This window comes from Protomyctophum bolini, assembly GCF_963924005.1.
Source record: "Protomyctophum bolini genome assembly, chromosome: 8".
Lineage (NCBI taxonomy): Eukaryota > Metazoa > Chordata > Actinopteri > Myctophiformes > Myctophidae > Protomyctophum > Protomyctophum bolini.
In genome coordinates, this window is record NC_137869.1 from 30,868,622 (window position 1) to 30,894,086 (window position 25,465).

Genomic DNA, 25,465 nt, shown 5'->3' on the forward strand with positions numbered 1-25,465 from the left:
TGCTTCCTTGTGCTACATGAAAGCTAAATCACATCCATTTGACGTTGACAGGGAATGAGGGAGGATGAGGGAGAGAAAGAGAGAGATGGGGATGGGGGGAATAAAGTAGGTCAAACTGATCATGCAGAACGAAGATTGAGGCTCATGCCAGCCCACCTCAAGTTCATGTCTGTCTGTCTGTCTGTCTGTCTGTCTGTCTGTCTGTCTGTCTGTCTGTCTGTCTGTCTGTCTGTCTGTCTGTCTGTCTGTCTGTCTGTCTGTCTGTCGCACGCACACGCACACGCACACGCACACGCACACACACACACACACACACACACACACACACACACACACACACACACACACACACACACACACACACACACACACACACACACACACACACACACACACACACACACACACACACACACACTCACCAGTGACCTGACAATCTTTCCTGCACAATTTGTGGCCAGGAATGCAAGTCTCCCCCCCTGAGCAGCTGAGACCTACTGCTGAGCTCCGGACCACTCACATCTGGGTTGGATTAATGTGGCCTGCATAGTCGGCACAGCAGAGGGACAACCTCTGGCCCAGATGTGTCCGCACGTACACACCAACGAATGCACACACACACACACACACACACACACACACACACACACACACACACACGCACACACACACGCACACACACACACACACACACACACACACACACACACACACATACACACACACACACACACACACACACACACACACACACACACACACACACACACACACACACACACACACACACACACACAATGCTGCAGCTTATGTCTTTTTGGTGTATTCAGAGGCCTGAAGTGAATCCTATTCATGCATTTTGTGGACAGTAGCGGTGTAGTACCCGTTAACAGAGAGAGTACTTGGAGGCCAGTCTGAAGCCCTGTGGAACTCCACATTTGGGACAGCTGACTGTGATGTCATCTCCATTGTTGCACATGGGTATATCTGGGCTAACATTTACTCACACATGATGTTTGTACAATCAGTGATCCTCTTCCTTGGACCCTCAACATACAATGCATACGGCACTGGTGGAAAAAGTACTCACATTTATTACTTAGGTAAAAATATCAATACTCTGTTACAAGTAAAAGTCTGGAATGTACTTGAGTAAAAGTACAAAAGTATCGGCATCAAAATGTACTTAAAGTACTAAAAGTAAAAGTGCTCATTATGCAGAAATGTCCCATTTCAAGTTTTCAAATGAATACTTTTTTTTTAAAATAGATTATACAAGCTCACAATGTGTCGCATCTGAAGTGATTAATGTATATTTTGTAATAACAAAGAGAGAAAAAAGTTGAAAGAAGAAGTCGGGGAAAAAGAAGGCATATTTGGGTATTGGCTGTGGGCTATCATTACATCTCTGATGTTGAGAAATAGAGAGACACTGAAGCCAGTGAGTGAAGACTGGAGTATCCCATGGTTTGACCATCAGCAACACCAGACAGACATAACCACAGTAGCCAAGTTCAGCAAAAGCGGCATGTGTGCGTCTATGCTCAAAATACATACGCACAGCAAGTTGTCACTCTCTCTCTCTCTCTGTTCTCTCTAGCTGCTGCACACACGCACACGCACACACACACCTGTGTACATAACGCACACGGCACACGTCTGAAGTAAAACACAGCATGTGCCTGTGCCATAATGCGGGGGCCAAACAAAAGAGCAGCGCAACCCAGTGCTCTTTTACTGGACTGAATAAGACACGGCAGTCTGTCTCACTGTGTCTCTGTCTCACTGTGTCTCTGTCTCATTACTGTGTCGGTCTCACTATGTCTGTCTGGGAGAGAGAGACAGAGCGTATGCAGTATATGTGTCAATCAATGCCTATGTTAGTCTAGGAAGTGAAATGATGTGTGGAGTAAAATACACATCTACACATGAGTGAGTTGCAGTCCATGTGTAAGTGCCTGGCAGGAGGGTGTGTGTGTGTGTGTGTGTGTGTGTGTGTGTGTGTGTGTGTGTGTGTGTGTGTGTGTGTGTGTGTGTGTGTGTGTGTGTGTGTGTGTGTGTGTGTGTGTGTGTGTGTGTGTGTGTGTGTGTGTGTGTGTGTGTGTGTGTGCGTGTGTGTGCGTGTATCAAGTGGACAAGTGCGTGCGTGGGCCAGACAGGTTAGGTTAGGAGAGCAAGCCTACTTCCTGGCTCGGACTTGTCGACAACATTCGGAAGCAATTTGGTCTGATTACAGTCTGAATTGCTCAGCAGATCAAACACACTCACAGGATCCTCCCTTCTCTTTTCTATTTCGAGTCACTCCGTCCCACGCATCTCAACAGCCCTCCAACACATACGCACATACACAAGCACGCACGCACGCACGCAGCCACGCACACACACTGAAATGCAGTCGTGATAATAAATACACAGTTAGTCAACTCTGTCTCACATCCAGGTGCATCCGGTTTCCTTAATAATCTCTAAATCCTTTTCTCCCTTCAACCCTATTTGATGTCATTTTAGGTGAACTTTTACAAAAAATGTCAGGGGAAAAAAGCAGATCTACAAGCTCACAACCCACCACGATGCAACATATTGTGAGCTTGTAGATCAGGCATTTTTGCATGTTTTTGAATAGGCAGTAAGCTGTTAATGAAAACTCAGCATAGAACATAATGGCCCTTTCTCATTCTAACAAGGGGTTTCCATTACACATTCAGTTTCATAATCACCAGTAGGCTTCTAATAAAAGCTGCCAATAGTCACTGGCCAACTGTAACTGAGCCCAGAGGTGGGTTAACAAGGTCATGGCCGCACCCAATAGCCTTTCACCTACATCAGTTCTCACCCACTAGCCAGCCAATCACATCGGGAATCGTTAAAGTGATTTAACAAGCGATTCCTATTGGACAATGTTATTGCAGTCTAGCCAACTGTATAAGAGTTGGGTACCGCAGCCAAATGTGATCACTCTTCAAAGCCTCGCTCCTTTTCTGATGAAAGAAAGAAAATTCATTGATGGCCGAGGTGAGAAAGTAGTTAATCCTGTCTGGAACGCAAAGCCTTCTGGGAAAACAAATTCCCACAGAACCTGTCCAGCTGTGGTGGGATCGGGGAGAAGGGAGGGCGCCCCAAATGACCACGTCTATTGAGGTCAGCAACAGGAGCCAGTCCGAGAGAGAAACCAAGGCAGCAGTGGATGTGATGTGCAGAGAGAGAGCGAGAGAGAGAGAGAGAGAGAGAGAGAGAGAGAGAGAGAGAGGAGAAATGTTTCCTTGTGATTTATAATAGCTGATATATTTACAGTATTCCCAGCAAGGGAGTTTTATGAAGATAAGGGACTCATGAAACATGAGCTGATTACATGGGAATCAAGCCATCACCATTCACACATATTCATGTGGATGAGCGCACACACACACACACACACACACACACACACACACGCACACACACACACGTGTGTTTGTGTGTGTGTGCGCGCGCATGTGAGTGTGAGTGTGCCTGTGCGTGAGTGTGTGTGTGTGTGTGAGAGTATGTGTGCGCGCGTGTTGGCCCTTGGTGCGTGCATGCATGTGTCCTTCCCAGATGGGCCATCGCCAGACTTTATACAGCTGTAGGATATATACTCGCTCTGTCTAAACAGACAAGACCTAAGCACAACTCACCCCTTTACCCCAACTGTTAGAAGAGACAGAGGTATTTGCTAGTGTGTGTGTGTGTGTGTGTGTGTGTGTGTGTGTGTGTGTGTGTGTGTGTGTGTGTGCGTGCGCGTGCGTGCGTGCGTGCATGCGTGCGTGCGTGCGTGCGTGCGTATCCATGCGCACACATTGTGAATGTTCATAAGTTGGCAGGTCTTATGGAATTTCTGATTGCATCTCTGCTGATTGTTTGTGTCCCCGTGTGCCTATACTGTGTATATACTGTAAATAAATGATTCAACTTGTACTGTGCGCTTGTTTGTTTGTCTCTCACTGTGTGTGTGTGTGTGTGTGTGTGTGTGTGTGTGTGTGTGTGTTTTATCTTCATGTTGGCCAACCAACCATGACTGCCTCTTAAAATTATCAGCAGGCTTTAAATGTCTCTTTTCCTATCTGTGCTGCTCACTTCTTCCACACCAAAGACATCCACCCAAACGTGACTAAATATTTCACGAACACTGATGCGTGCGTGCATGTGTACGCAGCAAGCACGCGCACGCAGGCACACACACACACACACACACACACACACACACACACACACACACACACACACACACACACACACACACACACGCACACACACACACACGTGCAGACACTCACATACAGTGTGCACATGCACAACACATACACATGTGCATGTACATATACACATGCAGTCAAACAGAGAGCAAGAGACTGTGGGAGAGTGGCTAAGAGCGATAAGCCCTCAATAGCGGATCATAATCTGCTGTTTTGGCACCAGCCTCGCTCTGCAGCTGAACACCACAGTATAATGTGATGTCAATGGACAGCATTGAGAAAAGAAAATGTACGTTCGTTGTTTCTGGACGGGGGAATGGGTTGTAACACTGAATAAAACAAAGGGTTAGGGTTAGGCCATCAGTGTCTGTTCTTCTCATGCACTACTCAGTAATTATCTTAATACTTATGTGGCGTAAATGCTAATGTTGGCTTTATTTGTTGCTCAAGTCAAATGGACAATTTTCCAGCAATGTGAAAGCATTTGACCTTATAGGACCACCACGATCTACATCATTGCTGCAGTTTCCTTGTCATTGTCTAATTTGTCTCTATGATTTCTCCTCCATTGTACTGTATGGTCTGCTACAACTATTTCTGTCCGTTTTAGTATAGTTCCTGTCGACTCGAGCGGCAGAACAATAATGTTGGGCATTATTGAGGGCGGGGCACGCACACACTAGGAAACGTGCCTATTCAGTGAAGGCATGTCTTTGCAGCCCCCCAAGACCAAACATATTTATACCCACTCTACCAGCATGCCAAACAAATACTGACAGGAATCATCTCTATATTTGGCCGTAGCTCCTAAAAATGATTCCCATAGCCTTTGTTTATGAGGCGCAAAATCAAAACTTTAGTACCTCCATGGAAAACTGCACTCTAAAAAAACACAGCAAGCAAGACCTTCCCAATTACACATAAAACCCAACATGATGTCGTCATCGCGAGTACTTAATCATGCAAAAGCTCTGGATGAGGTAGAAACCTTGTTATCCAAACATAGCCGGAGAGACATATTTCTGCAGACTTGGATCAAAATATCAAGCGCTCTCAAAAGGCCTCATCAGCACTATTAACCAGCTCCTGGTCTAACTGTCTAAATGCAGACTATGTTAATTTATGGTCCTACCAAAAAGTGCAGTTATTATTTTATATAATATAGTGTGTATGATTTTGATGGTTCCACTTGGGTGTATACAGTAGAATAAGCAGTGTTTGCTCCTGGCTGGGACCCACCTTAATTTCTACCCAGGAGGGAGCCATGTCTATTACCGTCATGTTCTGTCCACTCCAGTCCAGAGTCAACAGATCAGAAATAGCACCACTTCCTACGTTTTCCAGCACCTCAACGTTGCCCTGACATTCCATTGTGATCATTGGGTTTATTTGGGCCGGAGGAGGCAGTCAAGCAGCAGACTGGAACTGGCTTAATGGCCCAAAGCATAGTCGAGTCGCACAACGACGTACATTAGCCCACAGTGGACAGGCTTCAGTGCACATTCCACGGCTTGATACATGAACGCGATAGTGATAGTAAAACATGGATAAATACACGCGCGCACGCACGCGCACGCGCACGCGCACGCGCACACGCACACACACACACACACACACACACACACACACACACACACACACACACACACACACACACACACACACAAATTGCTCCCGATGTGCTGGTTGATGCCTTGCATGGCTTCCGCCGCAATCGGTGTATGAATGTGTGTGTGAAATGTGAATGTAATGCACCATTTACCATTTTCCACACAGACACACTGCACAGCACACACACACATCCACCTCTTATCGCCATATTTTAACTTTAACTTTTAAATAAATAATAAATGAATGCCCTACTTCGGCATACTAGCCGATCGACAATTTATTTATTTTTAAGATGCCTTTATTGATATATTGAAAGTAATCTGACAGGAAATGGGGAGAGATGGGGGGTAAGACAAAGGCCGTCGGGATCGGGAGTCGAACCCGCGGCATGCCGTTAGGCTGGCTCAGCAGCCTATATAGTGCCTAGACGGTAGAGCTAACCGTCTGGGCCCCGGGCCCCGGGTCCGTCTGGGCCCTCGGCCCCTGGCCCCCGGGCCCCATCGACAATTTTTGTACTTTTTTTTATTTGAATCATGGAAAGTAACAGTTTTGGACACCAAATTGACACAGCTGCATAATGAGAGGGTGGAGTTGTTCAAGCTCCACCCTCCACCCTCTTATAAGGCAAACACTTGTACATCAGCTATTTTTGGCACGTGACATCAAACAACAAAGTAACAGCATAAATCAGGCTTAACTCTCAAGGAGCTAGCCAAAGTCAATGAGTCTAGCCCACCACACACCGTCTGCGACCATGTGCGGCGCGGCGCGTTGCTGCGCGGCGCCGCCTGGAAAATAGAACTGTGTTCTATCGGCGCGCCGCGCGGCGCGGCTCGGCTCCGCGCGGCGGACGGAGCCGGTGTGCGTTAGGTTCATTGAAAATAATGGAGGCGGCTGTGCGCGCCGCACGGCGCCGCGCGGGGGACGCAGCCGGTGTGTGTCGGGCTTCTGAGACGTGCGAGCACACACGCACGCACACACACACACACACACACACGTTTCTCATGAAACTGTCACCAATATTGGTGACAGCCAATTAGAATTCCAGCTGATCAGCAGTCCTTTCTCTACGTCACGGCACAATAAACCTACTGACTCACAGCCTGAACTGTCAAACCGTACATACTGAACAGTGAGCTTAGACTATACAAAAGGTTTACACCATCAACTGTTACAAGACCATAACTTGAGTGGTTCACACGCTTTTTCAAATGAAGAGTGAGCAGTCCTCTTTCTGTGTTCTATTTGTTTCCCCATAAAAAGGTGAGGTTTGGAGAAACGAGGGAGACCACATTAGGCAAAGCTCAGGAGAGAATTTCCTGGACCTGACGTGTTGCTCCAGAGAAAACCACTAGATTATCTCTGGACACTATTTTACAGGATTTAAAACGATGAAGCATCGATGCGGTCAACACATTCCTTAAAGCAGTGGTTCTCAAAGTGGGAAGTCCACTGGAGTCCATGGCCCCCCACTGGAGTCCAGGGCCCCCCACTGGAGTCCAGTCCAGGGCCCCCCACTGGAGTCCAGTCCAGGGCCCCCCACTGGAGTCCAGTCCAGGGCCCCCCACTGGAGTCCCACTGGAGTCCAGGGCCCCCCACTGGAGTCCAGTCCGGGGCCCCTCACTGGAATCTGGGGCCCCCCACTGGAGTCCAGGGCCCCCCACTGGAGTCCGGGGCCCCCCAGGGTATATAGCGTCACAATCATTTTAACCACTTTAACCATATTTAAAACTTTGGCTATTCAAAAATAGCAGGTATATGATATAATATGATGTTTGAAAAATCATTAATTATATATTTTTTGAGGGGCTCTAGTCCCTCTTATGCCCAGCTTTGCGTGTGTGTGAATTTTAGTGATGATTTGATTGTCTGAGCACCCCATAGCGATAATTTGATTGGCTGAGAAAAGTACATAATGAGGATAAAAAGTGAGGACAGAAATGTGAAGATGCCAATTGTGATTGGCCGGAATGTGATAATGTATGATGATAAGAGCGCCCCTCACTTCCAAGTGTGATTTTTTTATTAACATTTTTAACTCAAATCTTTTCTTCTGGTAAGTAAGTAAGTAAGTAGCCTTGCCGAGCCATGAGGCCCATAGGGCAGGAGCCTATCTCCTGTTTCTGTAGCGTGAGGCAGCTTGAAGTACATCCCCTGGACATGACGCTAGTATGTCGCAGGGACTAACCCCCAATCCAACCCTTGATGCTGAGTGTCAAGCAGGGAGGCACTGGGCATACCAAAGGCCGGGTCAGTCTTTGGTATGACCCGGCCGGGGATTGAACCCCGACCTCCCAGTCTCAGGGCCAACACTCTAACCACAAGGCCACTGAGCTGAGCTGCTTTTCTTCTGGAGGTCCCTAAAAATATTTTTGAGTTGGGGGTCTGCACTCTGCAGCCAAATATATATCATTTTGGCGGCCCATGACATGAAAAGGTTTGAGAACCACTGCCCTAAAATAAGACGACAACAACAGAAACACCAGTAAGGCTTTTGAGGGGGTGGATGCTGGAGGACAAATAAAACAAGGAGCTGAAAGTTATGGCCTTTCAATTCCAAAACCACAGCATGCAATATCGTGTAAATGTGTCAAACAGTGACAGGGTCAACAGGAATCAAATTCAGAGGTTCAAGCAGCTGAGTGGTTTTCAAGGCCCAGGCTAGCACTCAGTTCATTTTCACTAGGCTGAGTCATGTTACTTCAGGAAGTATTCATGTTGTTTAAGTGAGACTTAGAACCCATGTCCTCTCCCTCTCTCTCTGGGCAGATGGGATGTGAATCATTATGGAACGGATGGACAGCTTTACTGTCCCAAGTATAGTAGCGGGGACTCATGTCTTTACCAGACAGTGTGAAGCCTGCAGCCCCCATGCTGACACAGACAAACCCACAGAGTTACGAAGAGAAACACATACACACATATATATATATACACATATGCATGCATAATGCCTCATTTATACTAAGTTGCGCACCGCCGTCACACACCGAATATAACCAATCAGTGATGTGACACGTTGTGAGCATGTACATGGGTTATTTTCTGTATATTTATGGCATACTGATACAGACAATAACATTTTCAGCACACACACACACACACACACACACACACACACACACACACACACAAACGCAGTCATTCAAACATACACACAGACACACATAGGACATTGCAGACACGCGACCACACCCGGCAAAAGCGTGGGTGTTTGACATGTGGCTGCTGCTGGGGAACGGTCAGTGATGTCCCCGGTCCTTTAGCACGGAGTCGAGACTGTTTGTACTCTCCTCCACCAGCCCCTGTGTACACAGCTGGGGAGTCCATCTCGATGTATACCCTTATATGCCCCTCCCTACTTCCATCCCTCCATCTCTCTCTCTCTCTCTCTCTCTCTCTCTCTCGCCACTTTCCTCTCATACTCCACTCCTCGTCAGAAAATGTACACGGCTCCACAAAGAAACTCCATTCTGTCATTCGTGTCTGGGTTAAGATGGCGGGGGGAGGGGTTATTTATTACCAGATGTCTGCAAAGCCCCCCCCCCCCCCCCCCCCCCACACTGAACCCTAACCCTCTCAGATGTTGTGTTTTCCAAGAAAACAAGACCCCAGAGTTGCTTGGAGAGAAAAGGCCAGGGGGGAGGGAGAGAGAGGTAAAAGGGGAAGGGTCAAGAGACAGATATGGGTTAGAGGGGCTGGAGAATGTGGAGAATTTTGGGGTTTCAGTGTAGAATTCCAGGATCCTTATTTCCTTCAGAAGCTGGATCTAAGGCTATCAACCAATAGTGCTCTTAAATTCACACAATAATCCTTTAACTAGGAATAATCAGGTTATGGCGATAATTGACACATATTCCACTGCTCCAGTGATGTGATCTTGGAAACAATATAGGATCTAAAAAAACAGTCCCTTCCCTGAGGATCTCTGATGTCATGTTGATGACGTCATATTAATTCTGAGATTATGGATGCACATAAAAATACTTTACCACAGAATTTACCACATATAACCAAAAGGGTTACATGGATTCAGACCGTGCGCAAAACAGAGCTTCTGAGCTCCTGTTGCTCAACCTCATCATCTAACATAAGCGCATTGGCCTTAACCCTCCTGAGAACATAAACAGAAACTTCTTGTTTCTTTTTTCATCCATCCATCCGTGGATGGATGTCACTCATTCACTATACAACAAATGTTTTATTACTTATTTATTACTTATTCATATCTGCATATAAATCTGAAGTTATAAAAGATGTAATGACATTCTCGGCACATGCTCAGGAGCTCAGGAGACAAACTCTGTCTGTCTGTCTGTCTGTCTGTCTGTCTGTCTGTCTGTCTGTCTGTCTGTCTGTCTGTCTGTCTGTCTGTCTGTCTGTCTGTCTGTCTGTCTAAACAGCACACATGATGTCATCAGAGATAGAGCAACCCCAGTGCTCAGTCAGTGCTGAAATAATGAATTAACACAGCACAGCGCGTCTAGACTGATAGGACCTCCTTCACACATGACATTACAACATCAAAAGCCTGAACTCCTTCCGGGTGCGATATCTGCCACAACCCTTGAGGGGCTGAACTGATAAAAATGGTGTCACATCATGGACTGTACCCGTCACTCCGCCCCCCCCTGTAAGATTGTGTGGCGTCTGTCTCCTTTACCCAATCAGACCCACCCCTCCCAAGTCCAAACTTGACTTTCATGGTTGATAAAGGGCTGGCTGGATGCATGTCCCCATGAGGTAGTCTTTTCCATTGCACCAGCATTGGGTGTTCTGTTGGAATGCTGAGCAGGTGTGTTGCACTTTGGGAGGGATGGCGCTATGCAGAAACACGCATGCAACCCTGCCAGTAATCTTGTGTTGTGGATAATACCAAAAAACATGCAAAACCATATTGAACCAAAACTGGGCCCTTGTCAAATCTTTAGCTATCAATAAAAAATTACATCAGTGGTCAACAGCCCACTTTACATTTCACCTTATAACTCTTGAACCGTAGGTCGTAAAATCAAAATTTCACTTCACTTTCCCATGATTCTTTGGGCCATGCCACATCTCCCCCTATAGGCCACACCCATTTGCATCAGGATCGATTTTCCGCCATTTCGACTTTTCTTTAAAACACACTTTTTGCTCTTCCACCTAAAGCTTTTGTGCAAATCTCACAAAAAAACGTTACACATGATCTAGACCTATTCACAAGAACAATGTCGTTGGTGTAACTAAGAGATCCACCCTATTTATTTTGATACGCAAACTGTGGATCTATCTACAACCCATCTAACATGCCCTCATAAGTGTCACATTCGCTCCACCAGGCATTTCAGGCTCTCATGAATGGAGTTACGGTACCTCCGTTTCATGACGCCATGCACAGGAACATGAACTGTGATTTGTCTCATTTGAGGGAGACATACTGTACATACAAAAATATACACAGACAAACCATGCCGTAGACGGCTTGGCCTACGGCCATGCCGTAAAATCATAATACTGCAACAATATTCGTACAGAAAATGGGATCTTACCTCTCTCGCACTGCGGGCCAGTGAAGCCATAGACACAAGCACATCTGTTGGGTCCGATGCAGCGGCCACCATTCTGACACCCATTTTCACACACAGCTGTATGGTACAGAGGAGGGGTATGGGTGTAATTCATTACATTAATACATTCTCTATACATACAGCAAACACACTCAAATAATGCTCTCTCTTTCACGCACTCACGCATGCGCGCACGTGCGCGCACACGCACACGCACACGCACACGCACACACACACACACACACACACACACACACACACACACACACACACACACACACACACACACACACACACACACACACACACACACCATTCCATGCATATACTTACAAACACACGTTCACAACCAGGTATGCTGACTCTGTAGAAATGTGTACTCACGCTGTCCACAGTGACTGCCTGTGTAGCCCTTCTGACAGGAGCACGAGTCCTCTTGGCAGCTGCCTCCATTCATACACCTGACGTTACATGACTGAACTGTTAAGAGGGGAGAGAAGGGTGGGGGCACAAGTGTCAACAGATGTACTATTAAGCCTGAACATATGACCTTCAGAACTCCCAGCTCGCCATCTGTTCAATCACACAAACCTCTCTCTCTCTTCCACAATAAAGGAACGTTGATCAAAGGTCTGCTGGAGAGAACTATTCTTTTATGAGCAACGCTTTGTCATACAATGTCTAATGTTTTATTAATAATCCCTATCTGAACCGTTGGTACCGACATGACGACGCACGCCCCACAGAGCAAGGAGAACACTGGTAGGTTTGTTGGTTTGATAATACGTGATCTAAAGTATATAAAGAACCTTTATCGTGGTATGTCTGTCTGGACACTTTTAACACATACATAAGACTCCTTCCACGTCACTGGTGTTTTTACTGAAACCTTGGTTCAATAGCGAGCCCCCCCCCCGGGCCACAAACCCAAAGCTAATCAAGCAGGCTGGGGGGAAGCCATAAGTCGAGCCAGCTGTATGCTACAGTCAGTCAGGAATGTGCTGAGAGGAGAGAGCGAGAGAGGAACCAAAAGGAGAAAGGAGAAAAGACAGGCAAGGGGGCACAGAAACATTTGATGAACTGAAATAAAACAAAAAGCGCAACAGCCAACGTTAACACAACGTATGGAGAGACAGACTGAGGGAGAATGTGACTTTTGGCGGTAATAATGTTCAGCGAACAAAATAGAGCATGCAAAGCATAAGTGCAGTGGTGGAGTGGCTAGGATGATGTGAAGCAGGAGCCGCCGCCGCCACCGCCGCCACCCGCCTGCCTGCCCATCCACCCCGCCCTGGCTGGCAGACTGCTCTGCCACGGTGTGAGACAACCAATCTAACATGTAATTCATGAGAGGCACTAATTGGCCTTGCTGGCAGACTTTGGGCATTCTGCTGAGCCAGCCTCTCACTGATGGGTGCCTGCAACTGTATTCACTCCACCACTTCTTTCTGTCATTTTCCACTTCCACACTCACTCATTTCATCTGGTCGCTCTCTCGTTTCATTTTATCCCTCTTTCTCATCTCCACCATCACCTTTCCTGTTAGCCTTTTTATTTATCTCCCCCTCTGTCCCATCTTTCACCTTCTTCTCGCCATATCTCTATCCCTCTCCCTCGGCTCTCTCTCTCATGAATGAACTTCCCCGGAGCTGAGACTGTATAGTAGTGACTCGTGAGGCTATCTGCGTTTGCGTGCACGGTCCAAGCCAAGAGGAGGCATTTCAGCCGACATAACGCATCCACAAATCCACCTGGACACAAACACACTCAACTATTACTGGATGAGCAAATATGCATTTCACAGACATTATACAGGCCTGGATTGTGGACAGCTCAAACATTGAGCTGACCAAGTTTCAATAATTGTTTCAATAATTGTGACTCTTGTGAGGCAGTGGCGTAATGCACTCAATCTGTCAACAAGCTTCTTACTGTGTAGTTGTTAAAAAAGAAAGGAAAGTCTAAAGTCCAACATCTTTAGGAAAAAAAAGGCTCTTTGTATGTAAATCTGATCATATCATTCCAAATGCCTCTCTCACATGCAGGACAATCCTGGCAGTGTACAGATTTGGCTCAAACGAGACGATGCCTGGACAGCATCTTGTGACAACACATGGAGATGGATTACAGTAAATACTTTGGAACGCCAGGGTAAGGAGGGCTTAGGGGTTAGTGTACCAATGTTCTTTCTTTCTTTCTCTCTCTCTCTCTATCCCCCCCCCTCTCTCTCCCTTGTTCTTGCATTCCATTTGTTTCAGCAGCACATGGGAGATGTGTTCATTCTCTCTCTCAGATTTCAACCTCAACTCAACTTGGCTCAGGGCACTGAGCCATATCGCTTAACTCACATAGAAGAGTGTATTGAGAGCTGTCTCTCTCTCTCTCTTCATCTACCTCTCTTGTTCACTCCTCTCTCTCTTTCTCTTTGCTCAGGCCAACAATAGAAAGAGGGGAAGTGAAACGTGAAAAATGAGTGGGGTGACTGATTGCCGTTTTCCCTGCTGTGGAACAAACCGTGAGGAAACCATTCCAGTGTGCTGTGAAGCAAATGCCATCAAAGCCAAGAGCAGCCTGGGTAAATTCATCCATTTTTCAACAAGTCCTCTGTCCTCCCCACTACCACCACCACCCAAAACATTATAATAATTTCAAAATAGGTCATGGACAGAGGGAGAAAGAGCATAAAGCTGCACTTGGAAGGACATCAGAGAGAGCAAAGCCGCCTTGTTCATTTACTTCATACACACCGCCCGTTGAGACTGGAAGATAGCGACTGGAGACATTGGAGGAAGATGGGATGAAAGTACAGAGGGATAGGGGGGATAAAGAGCTGAAGAACGAAGGTATAGGGATGGAGAGATGGCTGAATGGATAGAAAGATTAGGAGACAGATGGATGGATGAAATGGATGAATGAATGGAGGAATAAATGGATGAGGAGATAGATAGGGACAAAGAGGGACAGAAAGAAGAAAATTAAGGAAATAGAACTTTTATATAAACATGGCTGACATACCAGGACATCTGCTGCGTCTTAATAGGGTATAGATATTAGTATGAGTATGTTTCATATATTTATTTTGGTAGATTTGTCTCACCATTGCCACCAATATTGAGAAGCTAATATTCTGTCGCCTCTGTGATTATTCCCTTAGTGTTCCAGTATAGGTATAGCATAGATCAAGGTGTTGTCAATGACATATCTTTCTGTTGCTGCTGTCAACTGGCTGCACAACTATAAAACGTGATTTGTTTGAGGGGCGCAAATTCAAACGCAGAGGAGTTTCTGTTAGCCTTGGCTAGCCAGCTAGCAGTTTGTTATGCTCGCTCAAATCACTTTTTATAGTTGTGATTTTATAGTCATCGTCTGGCAACAGAAAGACCGAAACATATGTCAATGATAACACCTGTGTACCACATTATACGCTATAAGTGATCTGCACAAACATCAGAGATGACAGAAAGTAGAATAATTAATATCACTGGCAATGGTGAGCAAAAAACCCTACTCAGTAAAATCCTTGATTTTGTAATTCAAAGATTGTACTACAAATGGACCTTTACATGATGGGGAACTCTGAGTGTATACAAAAATTGGTTACATTTGTACACTCTTACTGATTTTACTACTGGTGTGGTCTAAGACAAAGCAGAATCACGTCGGCCAGGTTTGTGAAACCTGTCTAGAATGGAGTGCAGAAAGCGCGGAGGAATGAAAGCTTAATGATATTCAGCCCATAGTCATGTGACCCATTCCCTTTCACCAATGAGCGGCAGGAGGAGGAAGGGAGGAGGGAGAAGGAGGGAGAAGGAGGGAGTCCACGGGGTAGATTTGGAGAGAGAATGATCTCACTGGCAAACATCGCCACCTTCTCGCCCCCCTCACCCCTTATGCCCCCTACCAGGTGGAGAGAGATGGTTTGCACCAACGACCCGTGCCTGGAAAGCTACACATGCAGAGGAAGAGGGGGGTCCACGCACGCGAGCGTGTGTGTGTGTGCGTACGTGCTATTTGAGTCTTCCAGACCTGAGATCTAAGTTGTGTATAGCTTTACCGGACCACAATGCACCTCTGTATTCTGGTAGGGTGGTGTTGTCAGTTGTCTGCTCACATCTGGGTGTTTTTACGAGAGGGTAGGAAACACAGGAAGCCCCAGTGCACGGGCGTGCACGCGCGTCTGTGTGTGTGTTTGTGTGTGTGTGTCGGTGGAACACTGAGAGCTTTATAGCTGTGTTCCGTCCTGATTTACACACACCCCTGAGACCATTGACAAGTCAGCCACCACGTCAGAATGGATGTGTAAGGTGGTGAAACACAAGGCTGCATGCTGAGATGCTGTCAAGGTTGAGGGTCAAGACACGAAACCCTTTTCCACTTTATAGGTGACTCACAGTCCTGTCGCTTATTTTCAGTGTCTACTCTGTATTGCACAAACGTCATCAATTTCGAGTGCAAATGTTCTCCCTTATGAGAAACATACCTCATAGCATAACAGGGCATTACATTATTACTTTGAGGTCTACATGGACTATGTTCAAACGGTATGGCTTCTAATTAGAGGAGGCCCCTCTCTGAACTCTGTTTCCCAGGGTTCAACAGTGTCCCAGACTCACAGCCATGGAAGGCCAGTCAGTGCGGACAGCTGTTTCTGGGCTTGTGGGAGGGAATGTCCATGGTAATTGTTGGTTAATTACGGTTATGGGAAAAGGGGTTATAAAGATGAAGCTACTATACAATCCCCCAGGACAGCTGCTCTGCTCTAAACTGTCAGTTACTTAATGATGAAGGTGACTTGCAGAGAAGCCTGAGAGCAAGTAATGTGTCATCAGGTAACAGTCAATGTGACTCATCATCATGTACAGTCATTGATGGCTTACTTTCTCTCCTCCGGGAAAAATCACTTGATCAACAGGCACATGTGCATGTCTTGATCATTGGCAAAGATCACGGATTCCAACAGCAGTCAACAAAACATAAACACAGAATACCATCTGCTTGGATACGAAACAATAATCACAAACATCCACAATGTGGATTATATGTACTAAACAGCATAATCACGAACGTGTTGCTGATTTGATTTACTCAAACCTCTGAATTCCACAGGCAAGGCTAGCGACATAAAACTGCTATCAATAGTCCAGACCAGTGACCAAGGTGCCAAAAGTAGGCTATGTAATTAGGTTAGGGCAAAGGAAATTAGTGTTTCCAAATGGATCTACGGCACATAAAAGCTGCAATTTGTTTCCAACTGCACAGTATTATTCTGTTAAATGGAGGATTTTCTACGAATGCAGCAGTTGTGTTGTCGATCCTCATCCGCTTTTAGCTGAAGTACTTTCATTGCTGCCCTGAATTAAAAGAAAAATATTGATCTGTGAGTCTGGTGGTATTCCGTTTGTTTTGATACTTAATCACAACCATTAACCTGATACAGTTTCAGGATTGGGAGTGGGGCGCACTTCTATTTTTCACTGGGCATAATACATGAACTACATCGCCCGTTTACCTCAGAGGACATTGATGTGTAAGATCTTTGACTGTCATTAGAGCTGTGAGAGAAGACAGAAATCCCATTGTGATCACTAAAATGCTCACACGAAAACTAATTCACAGTCATTGGTTACTTTAACTTCTGTATAGCAACAAGTTGTCAAGAAAGAAGAAACAAACAAACACAACAATACAAAGGGGAATTAGAACTAACTCTGGAAGAGGGTGGTCTGTTCTCTGGGAAGACTTACCATAAATCCCTGCTGAGGAGAGCATGACACAAACAGGGCGGCAATAAGTTATCTGCAGCTCTAAGAAGCTCTGTCTTTCCTACAGTATACCTTTCTTTCTTTCTCAGCATTACTTCAAGTCTCAAAGACTGGTCCTGGTGGAGCGCTGTCTCTATCTGGCCATGTACTGTCTATGTACTCCAGAGTCTATGCATTTTGCAGTCTGCACGTGAACCCCCGCTTGGGAATCCTAACTGTTGAGTGAACCAAATCCTGTTTTACACCTCAGGGTCAGAGTGGACAACTGATAGACATGGAGTGCGTGTGTTTGCATGTATGTGTGTGCACACAGTACACACACATGCATAGTACTGTACATATGGAGTGGAGGCTTAAGAGAGTGTGAGCGTGGGGTCTGGCAGGGGCAGGCGTGACTGATGATATATCTCTGGCCTATTAAAGCAGTGCAGCCGAACACATGACACGCTACTTAATACACACCTCCAGACAGACCCTCCACACTCCCAAAGTGGTGCTTTACTACAATGTGAACTTCTTACTCATAACTCTGCATACCCACTACCAATCATACGACAACATGTGATCTCACACTCTCCCCGTGTGCAGTAAAAGTCTGGGTTCTGGACTCCACTGCACACACCAGACCACATCCTGAGTGGAGTGTAAGTAACTAGGCCCTAAGGATTGACCCTGGAGCAGCCAGACCCACTGCCTTAATCCTGGCAAACCCTGTGACCTGCTGCGGCTACAGAACACATCCAGCCCTCTTAACAATGCTTTATAATGGGCCATATGAGACTGAGGACTGAGCGGCATTGAGACTGGATTATGACCTAGCAATTGTTGTAAATAATGTTTCTATTCTTTTTGTTATTTTGGGGCATAATTGTGCACTTTTCTACTGTTGACATGGCCTGTTCCCAAAAATATGACTTTATCCACTGATTCCACTCTAATCATTTGTACAATACAGTGTATTGGATTGTTGTTGTTGTTGTTTACGTTTGACATAAATACTGACCTCCTGCTCCGGCCCCACAGCTGGGAGAGAGCTGACCACTGGAACAGGTACACATGTTGGGTCGGGAACAAAAGCCTTCACCACATGAGTTCCTACAGATAGCTGGAGAGATGAGAGGAGAGGTTATATTGAATGCTTCCAACATCGCTTTGTTATTGTTATGTACTGTATCTGATACGAGGGGATGAGGATGGAGATACTTACGGACGATACATTGATTCCCTCCAGGCAGAGTCTTCCAGCCGGGGCAGCAGTAAGAGTGGAAGCGAGAGCCACACACATTGGGGCTGCCAGAGTCAGAAAGACAGAACAAACAAACTTACTACTTACTCGCAACGGACCTCCCAAAAAACCATTTAGCCGAAGCCCTTAACAAATACACACAGCTATGAGTTATTTTCTGAGTACTCCAGGACCTGCGGGCCCTGTGTTTTCAGTGTAAATAGAACTGAGATGGATGCTAAGGCCCGCCTTAGATGATGGATGGAGGTGTTTTGAAAGAGGGGAGAAGAGAGTTGTTTTCTGTTTGTTTTCAGTTTTGACTGAATTTAAACTTCCCATGGCAGTCTCCCCCTCACTCATGTCGACTGTCCCTTTTTATGACCCCCCCCCCCCCCCCGCCATCGATGACCACTCCACAGCCAATTAAAACAGTGATTGGTGGAGAGTCCTCAGTGACTTTTGACCCTCTCGGACAGATGTAAAAGTCATCATGGTATTAGGAGCCCTTGATTGGCCTGACAGGTTAGCCACAAGCTTTCCCTTTGAGGAAATGGCTAAACCACATCTAGGGATTGGCTCTACTCAACGCGTGTGCGCACGCACGCACACGCACACACACACACACACACACACACACACACACACACACACACACACACACACACACACACACACACACACACACACACACACACACACACACACACACACACACACACACACACACACACACACACACACACACACACACACACACACCTGCTGCTGGTTAGCTAGCTAGCTGGAAGAGCCCTACTAACCTTCAACCATTTTGTTGAAATGATTATACACTTAACCATCACTCCTCACTAAAAATAGAGTTGCGGTGAAGCTCACACACATGCAGCAATCCAATGATATGAAATCCATGAATGGAAACAAGTGAATGTGTATTAATTTGCACAAAACAATACTGTAAGTCCTCTAACAAGCTCATGAGAGTCCATACTCTTCCAACTTTGTGGTTGTACAAATGTCATTCTCAATGACCTTTCAAAGCATATAATGACGGGTGTATCTATGGTTGCCTGTGTCAGCGGTTGGCTGTTTGTATTTTATGACAGCGTGACTAAAGACTTAAGGACCACAGTTTGGTACCAAGGGATAAAGTTTGGTCCAGATGCTCATGGAGAAGTCATTAACAATTTCAGTCAAATTCCTTTGGGTTAAATTATCCCGGTCCCCTGGGACACTATTTTAGTCTGGGCTAACCAGCATTAGACCAATTCTATCCACTTTAGCAGAGAACTTTAGAAATTCAAATGTTCAGAATTCAAAGAAAAAATACCTTCAAATTGTTTCTCAAGATGGTCATTTTTTATTTTGTTTATATAATTTCTTCAGAACGTTTTATATTGGTGTATTTTCTCAAATTCTATATTATAGTTCTTTTGTCCTTCCTCGGGACAAAAGTGAAAAGAAAATTACACATTAGGCTTCAAGACAAAAAAAGGTTGACTCACTATTCACTATTGCATTAGGGTTTGAGTTTCAAAAGAAACGTTCAAGATCTTAACTGGATAGTCTGGTGCAGGAGCAGACTGCCTGAGCTAAAAAAAAGTGGGAAAATGTGGGTTACAACTGACATTCTACAGTTCCTCCTGTGTGAAACAAGATAACCTCCCTCTCCTCCTCACCAGACTGTAACCGTGGTAACGCCAGGCGGTCACCGGGGAGGTTGACAGCTGGGGTCTGGATCTCTGATGGACACACCTCCAACCACATAACCAGATGGCACACGCAGAGACAACGAGCCAGAGAGAGAGAGAGAGAGAGAGAGAGAGAGAGAGAGAGAGAGAGAGAGAGAGAGAGAGAGAGACAGAGAGAGAGACAGAGAGAGAGAGAAAGAGAGAGAGAGAGAGAGCGGAGAGATGTAGAAACTAGGACTGGGCAATATGGACAAAGTCAAACGATATTTGGACCAAAAGCCTCAATATCGATAAGATAAGGCCAGAATAGGGTTTGTGTGTCCTTCATCAAAGCACTTTGTCGAATACTTTGTTGATGTGACTTTTCACCAGGTAAAGCTATAAGCTTTTCTCTGCGCAACACAGTCGTTCAAGTATGAATTACAATACGCGGGCCGGCATTAAAAGAGAGCGAGTATCGAGTATGTTCTTTTGGGAGAAATTGGTGAAGATCTGAAATGTGACAGTTGATTTTAGAGAGAGGGTGCGAAGCCGGTGTGTGAGAGAGAGGAATGGCGGTCAGGAGGAGAGAGCACAGGATGGTGGGAAAGGAGCAGGCGATCGGTGGGAGGGAAAAGGAAAACAAGTTTATGTTGAGGAGAGGAGAGGAGGAAGGAGGAGGGGGGACGAGGAAGAGGGGGGTGAGGAGGGGGGTGGGGGTGAGCGGAAAACAGAGCAACAGATATGGAAACGGAGAAGAGAGGGACATAAGCAATGAGAGGCCAGACCCTTTGGAGAGGGGCGGGGGAAGGGGAGGGAGGGAGGGTGTGGGGGGGGCATACAGTCGAGTCCTGAAAGGCCCGAGGAGGTGGAGGGGATCTAAAAAAGAGAGAGCGAGAGATCAGCATTCCTGTACTTAATGGGGGGTGAAACCAGCCCCACTCTGTGATCTATCTCTCCAATAGTGGAGGAAGATTTTCCACTATTCAAGACCCAGGGGACGTCAATAAGTGAGGGATTAGGGGGTTTGACCCAGAGGTGCTCTGGTTTGTTATCCTTTCTCTTTTCTCTCTCTCTCCTGCTTTTCTCTCACTCTCTTACCCCTCTCACGCTCTGACTGTCTCTCTCTCCACCACTCTCTCTCTCTTTCTCTCTCTCTCTCTCTGTTGTTTCGCTCTGTCTCTCCACCACTCTCTCTCTCCCTCTCTCTCTGTTGTTTCGCTCTGTCTCTCCACCACTCTCTCTCTCTCTCTCTCTCTCTCTGTTGTTTCGCTCTGTCTCTCCACCACTCTCTCTCTCTCTCTCTCTCTCTCTCTCTCTCTCTCTCTCTCTCTCTCTCTCTCTCTCTCTCTCTCTCTCTCTCTCTCTCTCTCTCTCTCTCTCTCTCTCTCTCTGTTGTTTCGCTCTGTCTCTCCACCACTCTCTCTCTCGCTCCACAGGACTGTCCTTCCTCTTTCCTCTCTAGGTCAGTGGTTCGCAAACGTTTTAGAGACTGAGATCGGTTATTTTCACTACTTCTTAAAACGTTTTTTTTTGTTTTTGTTTTGTTTTTGTGGAATTTATTGGGAATTTCTTTAAGAAAATAAAAAATGTCTGAATTTGTTTTTCATTTTGATTACAAAAATATATATATACACTGATGTAAAAATGTAGGAAACAAAAAATAATTGGTCGGGTCCACAAATTCCACAATCCAAAAATGGGTCCTCACCCACAGTTTGGGAAACACAACTCTAGGTCACAGCCTATCAGATGAAGGTGGGGAAGGGAGAGAGAGAGGGAGGGAGAGCGAGAGATGAAGTAGAGAACGAAGAGAACGAAAGACAGACACAAACAAGAAAGCTTAAGCCCCCAGGGGTTTTCCTCAATATTGAAATGTCCTGCTGGTTTTGGGGCTCAATCTAAAGGAGATTAACTTTTCTGTGACCGGGTCGCGCCCTTTGAAGTCGTCCCCCAGCCCGTGGCGCGCTCATTAGCGGTCATTAATGGTAATAAAAGGAACGCGGCTGCCACCTCATCCAGGAAGGATCAGAAGACAAATGGCCATTTTAGTGTGAACCCAGCTACAGTAGGCGGACGGTAGGGAGGGAGTTTCACAAACAAAGGCAAGGGGACAATTTTCAGGCATGTGGGTGTGTGGGGGGTGGGGTCAAATGACTATATTTGTGGAGCTTTTTCTTAACAAATAGGTAAAAAGCACTGCAAAATGACAAGGGCCATAAAGGATATACATTCAGGAACTCATGTTTTCTGTTTTATAACCACATGACTTGGATGTGTGGATCTCACTGCTTCAGCTCTCTTACTCTGTTCAGCTTTTCTCGAAGGCTTTTCTACTTTCACATTTTTCCTCCAAAGTCTTTAATATCCTCTCGCAACACAAAGAGGAAGGCTCTTTAAGAGGCTATGAAGCCAAATCTTGTGCACAGTAAAATCCGTACTGTGAATGTAACTAACTGAAAGTGTAAATGGACCTGGGGTTTTGTGATGGAAAGTGCAAACTCAACAGTTCTCGGCAGTGGCCGGAGGGTCAACTTCACAAGTGGGATTCCAGAGGGGTCAAAGTTTACGGCACTTCAGACCAGCAGGCCTCCAATGAGCTTGGAAAGCCTTTTCTACGAAGATGAAGACACAGACCAGACCCGTGGAAGAACGTGTGTGTGCAATGCATGCGCATGCGTGTGTGTCAGGGTACCGGTCATAGGTCAGAGGTGCACTGCCTGGCATTTGACCTCTTCTGAAAGACGGTTGTGTATGGCTGCCCCTAGCAGTGCCTGGACCTGGTCTATCTGAGGTGGTGTCAAGCTTAGCAGGACAATGTCAGCAAGAACAGAACATGAGAAATGAAAGGAGACATAGCTAGAGGTGGTGAATATAAAGAAGTGTATAAAAGAATGGGCAGAGAGAAACAGACTTGGCAATGAAATAGTTCATGAAAAGCAGACACACACAGAATTACTTTACAGACAGACAGAGGGAGAAAGTGAGAGATGAAAATATAATTCCAGTTCTATAAATGTAGTTATATCGAAGTCCAGACGTAGCCCAGGGTGTTTTATAAGCCTCAGAGGAAATATTTGAATTTGTTTTCCTGCGTTCCATAAAAAGAAATCATTTTTTATGACCAACATAATGTTGTTTGTGATCTGTAATGATGTGCAGACTTTCACAGAAATTATACTAAATCAAACCAACTAAGCCTGTTTGGATGTAACGTCATATGAGGCCGGTCAAATGATGGCTAAAGCTTGTCAACGACTCTGACGTTAACCACATAATTTATAGACCAATGAGCGATCCAAGATATTCCTGTCTCAGTGGCTCGAATCCTGGCTATTAGTATTGCTGAAGCTTTAAGCCTGAACACATGCAAAAACAACACACAAATAAAAATGATGCATTTCCTGTATAAAGGGGTACTTTAGTAAGTGATCATTTTCTTCTTCTCGTCAAGATACTCACAGACACACAGTTAAATCCTCTGTGTTCATTTATACATTTGTAACCAAATGGACCTTTTTGTGTGAATTAGTTTACATTATCTCAAAGTTAAATAAACGCTGAGGATTTTCACTGTGCATGTATTAAAAGAGATTATCTCACTATACTATCACTAGACATCCTAGATAGGGGAATTCCTCTATTCTCTTTTAAGTTAGGCATATACCAAGGCAACCTCTCAAGGGACGCTCAGCGAAGGACAGCTTCCAGGCCCATGAGGTGGTATTGACATTATCCTGGATGCCACTTGAGAGGCTGTATGCAATTCTGTGCTTTGAGGGTGACTGTCTGCCAGAAGAGCCAGCAGTAGCCAAGGCATCTCTCCTGGGCAGAGCTGGGCCAACATGAGCTCTCCTATAGAAGGTTGAAAGCAGCAGTTTGGAAAAAGCTCTTGCATACAGGAGAACTTATTAGACTAAAATGTTTTGACTCCCTGGAGTGGCTATGGCATGTATGTACACAAGAGAACTCCACCTTTATGGCTGTCTTTTTTTGCATGCCAACTAGACAGTCAAACATCCAACCAGTTAAACTCCAATCCATCCAGCCAACCAGCCAGTCAGTCAGCCAGCCATGAAGCTTAACCAGAACAGGCACTCAGTCATCCAGCAAGCCAGCCAAAACAAGTACCAGTCAGTCTAGCCAGACAGCCAGTGAGACAGAAAAACAAAATGCCAGCCGAAAGGCCAGCCAGCTAGCCAACCAACATGTTAGTGAGCCATCTTCAGGTCTGATCAGATTCCAATCCGAAAGTGAACAAAGGCCAGGATACAGTGTGCTTTGGGAGCCAATAAATCAGAGTCAGTCAGCATCAGAACCATTTCTACCAGAGACAGACCAGGGGATGTAGAGCTCTAGCCAGCAAATAAACACAGTTCCCCTGCTCAAGGCCAACATAATGACCATCATTAAACCAACGAATGTCTCTCCATCTCCCACACAGAGAATATGTGAAACCCATACTGTGTTAGCGACAGTCCACTAAGATTGGTGAAACCCTATATGATGAGAGCACCGAGATGACGGCATATACGTCTGCTGCATTGTACTGTACATTTTAAGGAGGGGTAGTTCACCAAAAGAATGACTTGTTTTCTATCAATTACACACCCCATAAAGCCGTGAATTGACAAAAGAGACTCTGGAATTCCGATTGGTTTAAACTTTAAATGAGTCCAACATGTCACATGACTCATTTAAACAAATCAGATTCCTATCTGGATGTGGCTCAGATATGATTCAGGATGCAATTGGCTGCCAGTGTAAATCCGGTCCGGAAATCAAATTATTGGCTTAGGTATGCGTCAAAAACTCCTTTAAGCGAAAAGAGTTGAAGTAAAACTCAGGATCTTGAGTTAAAAAGGGACCCTTAAGAAACCACAGGCCCACACTAAGAAAGGTCTTATCAAACAGCCAACGCATGTTTGAGGGTTTTAGCAGTGTTACTCATCACAAACTTGTGGTCTGCTTACCCCACTGCTTCCTTCCAGATGTGGTTAGATGAAACACGTGTGTGAGGAGATGACTAACTTCACCCGAGTTCTGAAGAACTACAATTGATCCTTGCTAACCTGGGTCAAATTATGATTAGAAACAAATTAATCAAATTTGAATTGTTTGCTGTGGTCAGCTAGCCTGGGATTATTCTCTGGAACTCGATTAAACGTCCTTTGTTAAAAACCTAAAGCTCTATTATTCCAATCTCCAGCTCTTTAGTGATCATGAAATAACTTTTCGTTTAACAGCTTGTGTTCCAGTTCCAATCTTGCCTGCTCATTAATTTGTTTAATTTCTAATTTCACTTGTTTATCCTGTATCCTGTAGTCCTGAGTTTTGATTGGGTGAAATTGGTATCCTGATCTGAACATAAATGTTCTGTTTACTAAAGAGATGGAGAGACCCTCGTTACTGAACAAACATGCTATAGCAGGGGGTCTCA

The 25,465-nt window shown here is 45.5% G+C and overlaps 1 protein-coding gene across 1 annotated transcript in view; it reads right to left on the reverse strand.

Moving 5' to 3' along the window:
- fbn2b (fibrillin 2b) overlaps nucleotides 1–25,465 on the reverse strand; it is an 88,452-nt gene that overhangs the window by 57,047 nt on the left and 5,940 nt on the right. Inside the window, exons 3-6 of the mRNA XM_080770357.1 lie at nucleotides 18,341–18,423; nucleotides 18,137–18,238; nucleotides 11,756–11,851; nucleotides 11,354–11,449 (exon numbers count right to left, since the gene is read on the reverse strand). Of these exons, the coding sequence (XP_080626483.1) occupies nucleotides 11,354–11,449; nucleotides 11,756–11,851; nucleotides 18,137–18,238; nucleotides 18,341–18,423 (377 nt within the window). The remainder of the gene's footprint in view (nucleotides 1–11,353; nucleotides 11,450–11,755; nucleotides 11,852–18,136; nucleotides 18,239–18,340; nucleotides 18,424–25,465) is intronic.